The sequence below is a fragment of the Sinohyriopsis cumingii genome, chromosome 4 (genome assembly GCF_028554795.1).
Source record: "Sinohyriopsis cumingii isolate HCF-2022 chromosome 4, ASM2855479v2, whole genome shotgun sequence".
Lineage (NCBI taxonomy): Eukaryota > Metazoa > Mollusca > Bivalvia > Unionida > Unionidae > Sinohyriopsis > Sinohyriopsis cumingii.
Window position 1 is genome coordinate 31642032 of NC_142964.1, and position 15733 is coordinate 31657764.

The window sequence follows — 15733 nt, forward strand, 5'->3', positions numbered from 1 at the left end:
TGACAATGTAAATTAACGGAGAATAAATGAGCATATGATAATTACCGTTATATTTTGTAGCGTGTTTAATTTATTTAAATAAATTTTGCACCAAATAATCAGCCATTGTACGAGCTTGCTTAGCTATTGAGGTCTGCAAACCCGTTTCCAATGTTGCCAAAAGGTCTTCCATTCGAGCACAGTCGATCAGTGTCAGCCTATGGTATGATGCGTTCCCTGTAGAGATAGCTCTGGCGAATTTCAAAACAATAATTGGAAGTGATTAAAAATGTAAGACTCTCTTTATGGCATGAAGATAATCACTAATATTATTCTGTAAAACTACAAATTAGTGGAAGGGAGTTAAATGATTTATATTACGTCATACCCATATTTATGAACAGAAATGTATTTACGAAAACCTCAGATACATGAAGTTATATGGAAAATGGGTGTCTGCCATAGTTTGGGATCATCCATCCTCCGCATAAATAATAACCAACATATAATGCAATTTATCATAGGACTGTCCCACAGAAATGGCATATGATGCAATTTATCAAAGGACTGTCACACAGAAATAGTATATCATGTAATTTATCGTAGGACCGGCCCACAGCAATGGTATATAATGCAATGTATCATAGGACTGGCCCAATGAAATGGTATATGATGCAATTTATCAAAGGACTGTCACACAGAAATAGTATATCAAGTAATTTATCGTAGGACCGGCCCACAGCAATGGTATATAATGCAATGTATCATAGGACTGGCCCACAGCAATGGTATATAATGCAATGTATCATAGGACTGGCCCAATGAAATGGTATATAATACAATTTATCATAGGACTGTCACACAGAAATAGTATATCATGTAATTTATCGTAGGACCGGCCCACAGCAATGGTATATAATGCAATGTATCATAGGACTGGCCCAATGAAATGGTATATGATGCAATTTATCAAAGGACTGTCACACAGAAATAGTATATCATGTAATTTATCGTAGGACCGGCCCACAGCAATGGTATATAATGCAATTTATCATAGGACTGGCCCAATGAAATGGTATATAATGCAATGTATCATAGGACTGGCCCACAGCAATGGTATATAATGCAATGTATCATAGGACTGGCCCACAGCAATGGTATATAATGCAATGTATCATAGGACTGGCCCAATGAAATGGTATATAATGCAATGTATCATAGGACTGGCCCAATGAAATGGTATATGATACAATTTATCATAGGATAAGCCGACATAAATGGTATATGATGCAGTTTATCATAGACCGGCCAACAGAAATGTGATATAATGCAATTTATCATAGGACAGGTCCACAGAAATGGTATATAATACAATTCTCCATCGGTCCGGCCCAAAAAATTGGTATACCACGCAATTATCATAGGACTGTCCAAGATATAAATATATTCTTGCCAAACTAAAGGTTACACACGTCCAAATATCTTATTGTTCTTTCAGACAAAGATGTTCTAGAAATCATTACACCTTTATCAAATCAAATTCTGTCGTATATTTTCTAATTTTGCATGACCAAAATCATCGCAGAAACTGTAAATGATATTTGCACGCAATTGTGCGATTGAGTACATACGACACTAAAAGCTAGGCTTGCTTTGTTTGATTGCAAATGTCCAATTAAACATTCCTATTTTTTATGTGGCCTCAATTTTTCAAATTTAACGACATTACAGAGTCTGAACTAAACAGTCATTAAAAGCATGGATGCGGAGTCGTGCGCACGAACCGATCAGTCAATGATACTTATTAAATGAAACTTATATTAAGAGAATATTTTGGAGAGTTAAATAATCCAATATTTCCATACGATCCTAATAAAGTGAATAAAATGCCGTTCCAGACGAAAAAGCAAATCAAATTATTTTACCCATGGGTTATTTTTATATATGTAATCTTTCCTTTTCAATCCAATTAGTTCTACAAAGATTACAACATGTTCGTAGGGGAATTGATGGACTTGCGTCATGTTCTTTCGATCATAATCTGTTCTCTCTCTCTTTCTGATGATTTATCTCAGATGAATTAATTTAGAATGTCGGAGTCGTACTGCAATATGTAAACATTTCCCATCATTAGATAAAGCTTTAAGTAGAATTTGCAGTAAAATAAAGACCAATCAACTGCATCCACAGAAAGTACAGATAGGAATAATACATTGACTATAAGCTTTAATGACCAGAACGTTAACACAAAAGTTTGTTAATTTCAAATTGTTGCTATTAACAAAAGCTGTCAACTTAAAGTACGTGTATAAAATATTATCATTTGCTATATTAGTATAAGTGCATGAATATTTTCTTCTTTTCAAATAACTTTTTTAGAAACTAATGATTAATTTTTGATTTCTGTTCTTAATTGCTACAATTATTTTCATTTTTTTTTATTATTACCACATTTATTCTGTACAAGTCATAACGAGTGTCTGTCAGTCAGAATAGTGCTGGTATCATCTCTAGTTCAGACTGAAAACTTGTTTGGTCTGTCTACTTTAGAGATGTTGCAAAGATGTATAATAATGCAAGACGAACGCAATTGTATACTAAATGTTCATTCCAGTTGTTTTTATGAGGAACTGATAATGGTCCCTTGAACTTTATCTCTCGCATGTATTGCTCTGATAAATATGGTCCCTTGACGTTTATCTCTCGTAAGTATTGCTCGGATAAATAGTAGTATTGCTGGAATAAATATTATGATAGTTTGATTATTATTTGGACACTTTGATCCTTGGTAATGCTAAAGAGAAAGAAAGGGACGTCTCGAAGACAGAAGAAAATGTATGGTCTGAGAAGTCAGTTAAGTTATTAACCTGTGAAAGTCTGAGAATGTCTGCCTTAATGGTGCGGTAGAAACATCCATAGACTATTTACACGAGACGCAATGTTCTACGTTAATAAAATTAACATCTGCGAGATTGTTGGTGGTGTCTTGTGGCTTTCATTTAGCTATGGCGCAAAATTGGTGGTCTATCAGGAAGTTTGTCCCAGTAGTATAATAAAAATCTACGTCAATCATAAAGATAAAGTGGCAAATATGGCAGATTGGACGTACATTTCGTTTAGCGATCCCTCTTGGGGTACGCATACGAGACAAGAAAAGCTAATACAACGTTAAACGATCATTAAATATTCATATCCCAATCAATCTTTGAACTGTAATTACAAAAACAAATAACTGAGTTTCAGAGAACCAATGAATAACTCAGATTCCATCTGTACTCAATGCAGCTTTTACTTGCCTTTTACGAGTTTTGATTTAGAAGCAGATTGCCTTAATAATAACTTCAACTATATCTTAATTAAGAGACGCCTTACGAGTGAAAACATGGGAAAAAAGATTTATAAATCTGCCAGACAAAATAAAGGAATGTCTATTTTATTTTCACAGAACGATTTCAGATTTTTGTACTTCAGCATTAGATAAAAAGTAATCTTTGTAAATTGTCATCACTTTTTCCATCATGTATGAAAACATACAATCGAACTTGTGGCTTCCATGTGTTTTTCTTAATACATTTATTATCTCCTGAACGGTTTAAACATAATGATTTTCTTGTCGTTTTGAGTCTCACTTTCACCTCCTTTTCATTGTTTTAAAACATTATTAATATTCCATAATTTAAAGCTAGACATTAATGTTGACAGAAAGTAGTGCGGAAAATAACGATGGCCTCTTCTTATTGTGTACACATTTGTAATGGATCACGTGATTTTATCGGTTTAGAACGTATTGAGGGCGAATATTTTTAAATTGTCTGAAAGTCTATTCCTTGAGAATTTAGACCTTGCCTCATATGTCCGCAGGAACAATTTTTCTCCATTTTTGTTTTGTTGGTAAATAGTTGCAGAAATGATGTAAATTTATATATTTATTCGCCTATGTCAAAACCAATTTAAACTTAAAATGGAGTTTTCTTTGAATATGAAGCCATTTTTGTTATTTCCCCGTCTTCTCGCTGTCATGTCACATACCTTTCATTTCTGTAAACCATTTCTTTATTCTACAAAAAGTGTTTATGATGATAAGATAAAAGCGTTTCTAATTTCCAATAAATGTAACATCGCAATAATCTTAGCACCCAGTACTACAGCAGGTTACACTGGAAATAAGTTGTTAGAAACGCTAGTCTGGACACACAAAAAAAACTAAAAAGAAACATGAATCAAAATATCTTCTGAAGCCTATTGTTTTTCAAAGACAACAAAACTAGTCACTGATAACACTGAGATAGAAAAAAATTGACACGGACATGTCCCGTTTGATCAACAGATGAAAACGAGGCTATAAATTACAAATATCTCCATGGCATTAAAACCAGACACATTCCATGTGCAGTAAGACAAATTGTCTGTTGAACATTAGAAAAGAGAATTGTGGGGTTATGTAAATGCCATTCGAAAACTGAATATGTCAGCTTGTTACTGAAATGTACTACAGATTCAAAAGTTAAAAAGACACCAGCAAGGGGTCAGATTTCAACAGAACATCTGCTTGGCTAAAATGGTTGGAGGGTGTTAAATGTATAAAAGCTCAAATTGCATGACATGACCCACAGCTGGAAGAGCTTTCAGATAAACTATGAAATCAACAAATTTAAACGCCATATACAATAGGCGGAAACAATTGTAAAAGGAAATGGTGTTGAAATCGTTGCTATAGCCACTGTTGTTGGGATGATAATCTCACCTGTTTCGCTGTCAGCAAACGTTAAGAGGTTTAGTAGTGGTGGAGTTAGAAAAACTGGCCGCAATTTTCCATTCGAATTCGTTCGCTGATAAAAATAAAATGGGGTTGATAAATATTGGCAATTATTTGCTTGCATTAAAACATTACAGCAGCAGCATTTTAAAATAAAATCGAAATAGTTATGCTCCAAAAAGAATACACTATTGTGCTTATCGTGGCATTAGTGGGTTTGTTTGTTTGGTTCGTTAGTTTTATTGGAGTGTTTTTGGTGTTTTGATTTTTTGGATTTCTGCTTTTGTTATTGTTGTTCGGAGACGCAAATAAAGCATCAGACCAGATCAAAGAATGTTCAAATGCGGCACACCTTGACTTAATCGCCAGAAACGAGGTACACTTTCGGTGAAACGGGATAGTTAAAGGTTGATAAATTGTTCAATTGCTGCTTTCGAAACAAAACTATAAAAGATCTAGAACTTCTGTAGTATATTACACTATATATATTTCTAAGTTGGAATTCTTAGACGCAGCTTGAATTAGCTCCATGCCTTCCTATGTTACCTCGGGTTATTTCTTTAGTAATATCATGTATTGCCCTGTCTGGACAGTAACTACACTGATGTCAACCTTTTACATTTTTCAAGCGTACTAACTTATTATTTACATGAGCTATTTTTAGATGTGCCTTCTTGTTATGAATCATGTGTGCATTAACTTCTTTATAATCGAATGAGAAGGTTTGTGTTTTTCTGTTGCATTTTGTTTTCATTCTCTAGAAGCTCGTAATTATTGAAGTATTCGTGATTTTTATAAACCTTAGTACTGCCATTTATGTATTGTGCTTCATCCGTTTATTTTACGCAATGTATTCAGCTAGTTCCACACTGTTACGCAGTTCATCTTGCCCTTGCCATGTCATCAGTACATACCTTTCTACTGTTTATCGAGTTTGTTTTAAGATCTGATCAGATTTATACATGTGATATTGTTTGACATACAATGCAAACTTTAGTTCTTCTTCTTTCTTCAGATCTTCCAAGACAATTGATACCTAATATTACTAGCTGATTTGTAACATTTCCTCGGTGAAGTTAAGAAGGTATCCCTTGTCACAAATCAAAGTTATCCCTTGTCACAAATTAAAGTTATCCCTTGTCACAAATTAAAGATATTCCTTGTCACAAATTGAAGGTATCCCTTGTCACAAATTGATTTGCAATTCCTACCTTTTCACATATTTTAATGATACGTGTTCAAGATGGGTTTTGCTCTTTGAATATCTCTCTAAATGCATTGTCTTTATTTCCCTTTTTAGCCTTCGCTTTTATTTAATTCCTATAAAAACTCTAAATGAGATAGATTATTATAGAATATACGTTCATCCTTTGTAATATTTTACATTCGCCCCGTATATAGTCTTTGGCTGCCTGTCATGACTATGATTAATACATATTATTTTCTTGAAAAATTGGATTGATCAGTTAACATTCCCTTAAGTCAGCTTTTATACTTCCTTTTTGCATGTTTATTTATGTGGGGTTTATGTCCCGTTTGACTTATTTCCATAATTATTTGATATTGTGTAAGCATCGGAACTTTCAGGATTATAACAAAGATGTCTTAAATACTATTGTCTGTAAATCATTTAAAAGGAAATAAAAAAATATCCACTAAATGCTTCATTAATGATAAGTTTAAGAGATCAACGGACAGAGTAATAAATTTAGAAAATTTAGATTTGTGCATTTACCAACATCAGTTACGTAATAATTCCTTTCCCATAATGTCCTATTTAACCATCTTGCAAATCAGGGATGATGCTTCTTATTTCAATGTTATTTTATTGAATGTAGTCTGTAAACTTGCCACTTGCGTTCTCTTGAATGGTAATATTGAACTAGTCATGCATCGTAAAAAATGGCATTTTCTCTAGATACCAACAATTACATTTGTTCCTAAACCTGTGAAATATCTTTATAACTTCTCTGAAATCTATTGTGGTCCTAACAATGTTGGTTTGTGCATTATTTAAGTCACACATATATTATTAGATCGCATAGTGTCGAACCTGTCACTTAACAGCAGCTGATCTAGTAATTGTATTGAAGTAACACGTGCTCTGCATAATCATTCTTAATAATCAGGTTTGGTGACTTTATTACGTCCATTTAATTTTGCTCCATTTGTTTTAGTAATTAGTAGAATATTAAACATGGAATTACAAGCATATATGCAACTAAACTGAAATACGCAATGACGTCCAAGACTGCTCCATATGTATGTATAAATATGTGTATGTATGTATGTATGCATGTATGTATGTATGTATATATATATATATATATATATATATATATATATATATATATATATATATATATATATATATATATATATATATATATATATATATATATATATATATATATATATATATATATATATATATATATATATATATATATATATATATATATATACTGCTTTTACTTGTAGTGTAATGTAGGATATTAATCTTTTTACCATGTACACTACAAGCCATCCAGAACTTACTTGAATCCATACATTCTGTTGTGGAAATTGGATTTCATTTTCTCTATTTGGAAAAGTCGTTTATTCCAAATATAAACGGATTAGCATCTTTATTTGCCTTCCTACAACGTAGTGAATTGTTCTAAAATGTGCTCCCTCTGTGCTTCATAGTTCCACCTCAGTGCGAATGATATTAATTGTAGAGAGAACACAGGACAAATTCTATTTAATCAGATACAGTTTCTTGCCATGCGACTCAAACCAATATTATCAGTCTGTTTGAGAACGTATTGATGACCTTAATTTCAATAAACTTAGACTGATTTCAGAAATCCCAGCCTCGTCGTCAATTGACCTATTTTTTCGATATGTATTGAAAGTAAACATGGGGAAAAAAGAAGACACCCCACCCCCACCCCCCGCCTACAACCAAAACAACGAAAACACGATATAGTTTCTTTATGCAAGGTGTATGAAATTAATGAAATGTTTAATAGACACATATACATGCAGGTTCTCACATCCAGCATACATACAAAAATTGCCAAAGTATATATTCTGTATAGACGTTCTTAACACGAAATTAACTTGCTTTCGCTGTCGTTTTAAAGTATGAGATGTTCAAACAAATAAAGCTAAATATGTACAGTCGGACATGCTGCATGTTTTGAAATGCCCGGTTTGAACTAGCATATCATATATGGTGACATTTACAAAACTATATATTAGGACAAATTTCTGTCTATAATAATATGGGAAATGAGTAGTACCCATAGTCATGGATTAAGTTCAACCAACATCAAAAACCATTTACACAAAAATACCACTTGAGGCTAAAACTCGCTTACAAATGTATTTTAGTGACAAAACCTTGTGTCATTTAAAGGAAAAGATTTAGGCTACCATTAACACATTTGGGAAAGTGCCGAGCGCCGTGCACATTATTCATAAGATCTTTTGTTCCTCATTTACAAAGAAGTCACAGCCCAGCTTTTAACAGCCGTTGACATGAGAAATCTCTTTTCATCGAGACTGCGTCCAGACAACAAAGAGATTAGTCAAACGTTTTCTTTTTGTCTGAGTTATGGTCCGTTTCATTTACCGTATATATTCACTTATTAGTGTCAAACTCCAAACAACAAAGACCCTGATTTATCTTAGCATAATGCGCATCAGATCAGGGATTACGTTGTTCGTTCTCCTAATTACTCCTAACACACTGTACATACCCATAAATGCCCGTGAATGATGCGGTAAATCTGGTTCTGTGCAGTTTGCAGCTCGACATGTCTAATATAGCAACTACAGATGGTAACATCATTGTCCAGCTTCTGACACAACTTGATTGACAAGAAATATCGGCCTAAAACTGCTGTATTTAAATTGTAATATCATTCAGTTTTGTTTTTTGCATATGAGTTAATACGAGTGTCATATGAACTTCTTTTTTAAGTTCAGCATGTTTATATGGTGCACATTTTCTATTTTGAATTAAAGATATTTGCTTGCTCTGATTAAATAACGGATAAATTGTACCAAACGGGTAAAAACATTTTCACCCACATAATGAAATTATCCGTTGATAAAAGTTTAAACCTCAAAGTCTCTATTTAAAATGTTTGCTTTCAATACCTTTTCTGAATGATATCTTATGTTGGCGTTGGGGTCTTCTCCAACACAAGAAATACTTCTAAGATACGCCAAAACACATTAGAAACAATGGAAAAGTGTTGTCTTCAAAAATGTGTTATGGGAACTCCTTCTTAGTAATGGATTTTCCGCTTGAAAGAGTTATGGAATACTTTACATATGTCATATCACCCGAATAAACATTGTGTTAAAAGTTATTGGTTCATGGCTACGGTAGAAGTTACGTTCTCCATTATCCGTAATAATGGTTGTTAGTACTACCGCTTTAAATATATTTTTATTCAAACATAATGCCATTGATCAAAATAATCTCTAACATCCAACAGATCTGCTTAGTTTCTGCCACTCCATGCCGTGACTACTTGTGTAGCTTACTGGACGGCTGAATATGCAATGTAAAGTACCCTTTTGATTTAGGACCTAGCCAGTCCATAATACCACTATTGTCAACGTGGAAAGTTATCCATGCAACCTTGGCTTTTCATACAATATTTCTAGTTTTAGTGAAACGTAATGCGAATACTTGGTTGAGAATCTTAAGATGTGTACCGTCGTTTGTTTGTGAAGGTAAAAACGTTTGAAAATATAGGGAAGGCGATGCCATCTTAGAATTATATCCTGACTCACAACGCATTTCATGCTTTGGTATAAAATCAGGATGTACGGATAACTAAGTATATGTGTGGCGCTGAATATTACGCTGACAACCGTCTTTTATGCTATAAGCTAAGCATCTGTATCCAACCCAAGAGACGCCCGCAAGGAAAGACGATTCCTAAACGACAGAACATTGCCAAACTGATGATCTCAAACTTTAAAAAGTCCTTTGTCAGCACGTCTTTAATCCATCCGTCTGGACACCCAGAATATGGAATCAGACTGGGTTGCATTTAAAGTGCTGCTCTAGAACACTGTTACAGTGATCTAGGTCTCCCCTCCAGAAAACACCAGGACAGGTTTGATCAGGACTGCGCCGGCATCAAGCTAATGTTGGCTAAAAGACATCGCCCCCATAAAGCTTACCTAACTTATCCAAAATGAAAAGACTGTTCATCAGAAACTTCGGCAAATGCAGGACTCTTGGCTGAGTATTAAAGCTAACGAGATCCAAAGCTACGCTGACAAGCATGATATGAAGACGTTTTATAAAGCGCTGTAAGAGTCTATAGTCCCTCATTATCATTATCATCCCTTCTCCTCAGTGTGGATGGGGACACGCTCATCACTGATAAATAGCAAGCTGATCACTGATAAATAGCAAATTCTCGGGAGGCGGTGTGAGCCATTCATTTGCATACTGAACTGCCCAACCTCCATCAATGATAAACCATTGATCGTCTACCTCAAGTGCCAGTCAATGAATAACTGGATTACTAACCATCCATGTTAGAGACCCAGAAAGGGTTACGTATGTTCTCTTGTGGAAAAGCTTCTTGATCCAACTCAATCTCGGCAGAGGTATAAAGAAAGGCGGTGCAGCTTTGACTCAACACTTCATCAGTTGTTTCAGCTCGTGTTGCAGAAAGAGACAATCCCAAGGAGTTTAAGGAGGCTTCTATTATATATTATACACCTGTATACAAGCAAAGGGAATCATCAGGTATATCTTTGCTCTTCATCGCAGACAAGATACTCGTCAGGATTATCCTCAACCGTTTCACTTCACATCTCGACCAAGAACTCCTACCAGAGTCGCAGTGTGGATTCCAGAAGGAACGTGGAACCATCGAAATGGTCTTCATTGCTAGGCAGTTGCAAGAAACGTGTCAGGAGCAGATTAGTGACCTGGTCTCCACCTACGTCGACCTGACCATGGCCAAGGTCATCGACACTGTTAGTAGAGAAGGCCTGTCGAAGATCAAGTCATGTATGGATGCCCAAGGAAATTTATAAATATGGTACAGCAATTCTACGACTGCGTGGAAGATAGAGTCCTGGACAATGGTGAGACGTCTTAGTCCTTTCCTGTCTCGAACACTGATTCCTTCAAGACTCTTGACTTGGAAATAAGCAGCAGATACCGAATTCATGACAAACTATTCAACTTCAAGAAGCTTCTGGCGAAAACTAAGGTCACGACAGGCATCGCCATAGGCTCATTATTTGCTGATGATTGCTCTGAAGCTGACATACAGCGCAGCATGGACAGGTTCTCTGACGCTTACACAAATTATGACCATCGATGAGCATAAAGAAGACTAAAATATTGTATCAGCTAGCCCCAGGGTAACCGTATGCTGAGCCAAAGATCAAGTTCAACGACCCCAAACTGAGTTCAGTGAGACAGGTAAGCCTATCTTGATAGCACTCTGCAGCTTCTGAGGCCAACAGGACAGCCGCAGTAGAACAACAGAGACAGGTCAGAAAAGCTCGAGCCATCCCCTTTCCTCACTGCTAAATAGAACATTCAGGGCACACATCGGCCTCTTCAGCCACCTGCCGGACCACAGCCCTATCGATTCCCCTCGAACATCTGATGACTAAAGTTGTCCTCGTCGTTTCGGCGGGAAAGCATCAGGTACAAAAGATAACTTCTGAAAATATCGGGAAGGCGATACTATTCTAGATTTATGTCCTGACTTATTTTTTATTTCGATTGTGGTTGATATATATATATCATATACCTTGGTACAAAAATATACCTTGATGAGTTATGTCTAGACCTGAACGTCGGAGACCAAAACGCTAAGCAGACATAATATATCGCATATGGCACAATCATCTGGCATTACATATGGCGCAAGTTAGGCTGTGACAATGCAAATTCGTTCTTCTCTAGGTAACTGGACAACAAGTGATCGGACCTACCAGTATCAGATCCAGAAATATCATCTAGGGGAAAGGTAAATAAGTAGGCAAGGAGTCTATGAGACGGAACCTCTAAAGACGCACAATCAAACTGTTTAAACATGTTATTTTGTTTTCTAATATTTTTGGAGGTGGAGGGTGTGGGCGTAACGGCACTGTATTGGTTAGCATGAAACCTACAGAGCACTTATGAGGTTGGCAATTAGTTCATCGATCCAAATACAATTTTGGGGTATACAATGTACCTAGACATATAGATAAAATATGTATGACTTTAGAGTGAGTACCTTAACTAATAACAAAGATATCCTACCTTTCTATTTTCAAACTACTAAACTGAGGATATGACGAAAATGTTGCGAATTACTTCTTTATCAACGTTCATTCAAATTACACTGCCATTTACAGTAAAAAAAAATTAAATTAATGAAACAGTGTAAGATGAAAGAGCCACGATAAGCACTTCGAATGTTATTAAACACTGCTTATTTAAATGCCTTTCGAAATAAAAATGTAATAGAGGCAAAACATGCACTAAATATCCGAAGGTGGTTAAAATTTCAAGTTTGTGTCATACGTCATTCTGAGTTAATTAAAAGTTCATTCTCTATTAATAAATATAACCTTAAAACGTAAAATTTCAGTATTTGTGTAAGTCTGATTGAGCTCCACTATATACTCTTGTTTGATCACATTATATGTCCTTGGGAATCTTCAAATAACGATATAATTGAACTTCTGTTACCCGTATCGATCTCACGCGCTTTACGGTCTTGCTCCCAATGTTCAAATGTATCAGACTGAGTCAACGTGCAACAATCAATGTGTCGACTAATCTATACACGTTTGGCTTTAAAGCCATAGATTAATTTTAGAAAACTGAATATTTACAGTTATTCTTCGTGAAAGCATTCATTTAATTTTATAAGAAGTGTTAAAGTTGATTGTTTTTTCATCAAAAATAGTAAAAAATTTGTTTCCAATACAATTAAATATGATTCCCACAGAGACCATGAAAATTATCGGAGAATGTTATCTTCTCATGAGTAGGACTTGTTCATTGGACGGGACTGATATTAAACAATTCATTGACGGAGGAAACTGGATTCGATACAGTCAACGATCTTTATTATCTGACTTTCTTTTTAGTAACCTATATGTTGTATGGCTTGCATCAGTGTGTTTGAAAATTTTAGCTCAGAAGGTATCAGCTGTCACGATATGCATTATATATATATATATATATATATATATATATATATATATATATATATATATATATATATATATATATATATATATATATATATATATATATGTATGTCTCTGTGTGTGTGTGGTGTGTGTGTGTGACATTTTTCAGTCATATCGCTACGATGTCTGCAGTGTGGCAGTTTATAATGATGTCTAACACTGGAACGTCATGCCGCAGACATGTAGCATGATGTCCCACCCAGTCACATTGTCCTGACACCACGCCGACCAATCCTAACACTAACCTCTTAATGCTGAACGCCTAGCGAGGCAGCTGTTAGTACCATTTTTGTAAGTTTTTCGTCTGACTCCTGACATCCGTGGCTCAACAGATTTCAGCGAACCCTGGAACAAACTATCTGATTTTGTCACCTTTGTAAATATAAGGAGTCAATATCACACTATGTCGGATTCTCCTCAACCGAAGTTCATGCTCCAAATTGCTCCAGTGCCACAGCTGATCACTGATCACCCACGTCTTACAGGTATCTAATGCACGCTTTTTCTTCTCAGATCCGCTTAAAAAGCTGACTGGCCTCTTATCATTCCCTCTCGAAACGGTTTGTCTGTCGCGTGCTAATTTTGTTGTTATTATAGAAGTCACCAAGGGAATTTGTCGAATGTGTCACAACACTACTTTTAGAGCATTCCCGAAATAGAACGGAATTACCAGCGATTTCGTTGCCTAAATTAAAAAGTGGCACATCTTAATTATAAAATGAATATTTGAACGTCATTTAACCCTTATATCTTGATTATTTCAAATAACTGTTTCTGTCAGATAGCCATTTCAACAAATCATTTCCATCCTTCCAAACTTACGATAGATTGGATGAGTGGTGAAATTTATGATAAACGGCGGCATTGTGGTTTTAAGCAATGATGAAATTTTAATTAATCTATTTTGTGTACATTTACCTTTTATGGTTTGCAGCTCTGGGTGTGCGCATCAGAAGTACCACTACACAACTTCCGGTATTCCGGCCAACCAACTTTAATCTGACGTATACACAGGGAGAAATGGGTACTTTGTATTGCTCAATAGAGAATCTCGGAACGAGAACTGTAAGTATGCTACTGTGTGATTCGATCGTATCATGCAATCCATCTTCAGTCTATGTAATATCGATACCATCATCAACTTGGGGCATAATACCAGGTGTTTAGCTTACAAAGGCATTGTGCTTGCATATTTGAAAAACCTACTTTAATCGATGGTTAGTTGAACACTGTACAGTCTTGAATGATTTACATCTTATTTCTGATATGGCAATAATCTCAAGCTGACTGTTTATCTGTATTAAAAAAAAGTTAAATGATTTACAAATCTTGTGGTAATATCTTGATACATCAAATCAAAAACTAAAAGCTTTGCTCACTTTATTTTTAACTTCTGTTATATCAAAATTCTTAAGAAATACTGACTAATAATATATTGGCTACGTTAATTTCCGCTGTTAGATTTTAGTAAACAAAGGAAACTTATACATGTTGGCACATACTTAATCACATGGCAAGGATATTTAATTCGTGCTTTAAGTTCTACACAATCAAGTTGTATTATATGTTGTGTCCAGTATTATTTCTGGCTGGAATCTATATATTTTTCAATTATTGGATTCAAGTGATTATTTTCTCTGGAAATACAAACGTGCTCTGATAAAATTGTTAGAGACATTCACTGCAATTTATAGTGAATTCCGACCGGGAATTATATTAATGTCATTCAACACTCTACGAGCTACCGCAGACACATCACCTTCAGTTTTGGATTTAGATTTCTATTGAATTTCATTCAGGACTTTAAATTATTAGGACTCGACTCTGCAATTCTAGGATTATCTGGGATTTAATTTGCAATACCGAAAATTCTTCTTCTTCAGTTTCACTTAGTATTGTAGGAAAATAAATTATTTGTTGAATTTTACACAGCTTGTTGCTTTTAACTCTTTCTCTTACTTATTTTAGGAGCATAGACTCGTAATAAATGTCAAGTGATAAGAAGCGTGCATCAGATTAAAAACATAATGCATATATTATTACACGTTGTATTGTATCACAACATCATAAAGCAATGCATAGTTTGTGTAGTTGGGCAAAATGTAGAATTTTATATTCATCAAGTTAATAATAATAATAATAATAATAATAATAATAATAAAAGAAACAACGATTTTGTTATGGTAGAGAAGGAAAAACATTCGTGGTCAACAAGGTGAAACCGAGTGTAAAAAAATCATGAAGTCTCGCTCTTGTGCGGCGACAAGAATAAAAAAGTAAATCAAATGGTCGGGTAGTGCAGCAATGTAGCCCAGCGTGAGCACAGAAGTCTGAACAGCAAAGTCGCTCCAGCCGAACACTGGCAGCTGTATAAGAAGTGTTGGGCTTCAGTGAGCAAACATGTGACCGCATGGCAGAAGCTGTGGTTGTAAAAGCAAAAACAAAATCTTGTTGGATTTCAATATCGAAACCGAACACATACGGTGCAAGTGGTAAGTTTTAGTACTTGTAGACAAGGAAAGAAGCCTGGCCTATATAATAGACATATTAGTGCATGTTGGCTCTCCTGTCGCACACAAGGAACAAGAGAAAGCAATGAAGTGACCTGGCCAAAGAACTTATAAAGGTGTGGAAAACGCAGAAATCGTAGCAGCTGGGAGTAACACCACGCAAACTGCGAGACACCCTAAAGCAGCTAAGAAAAGCACAAAACCAGAGCAGTTGTATAGAGCGGCATTTCTTGTGTTTGCAGGAATATCATCATACAGA

At 35.1% G+C, this 15733-nt stretch overlaps 1 protein-coding gene across 1 annotated transcript in view; it reads left to right on the forward strand.

Moving 5' to 3' along the window:
• LOC149800881 (lachesin-like) overlaps window positions 1-15733 on the forward strand; it is a 199126-nt gene that overhangs the window by 114952 nt on the left and 68441 nt on the right. The window contains exon 2 of the mRNA XM_089954908.1: window positions 13899-14029. Coding sequence (XP_089811034.1) covers window positions 13899-14029 — 131 coding nt within the window. The remainder of the gene's footprint in view (window positions 1-13898; window positions 14030-15733) is intronic.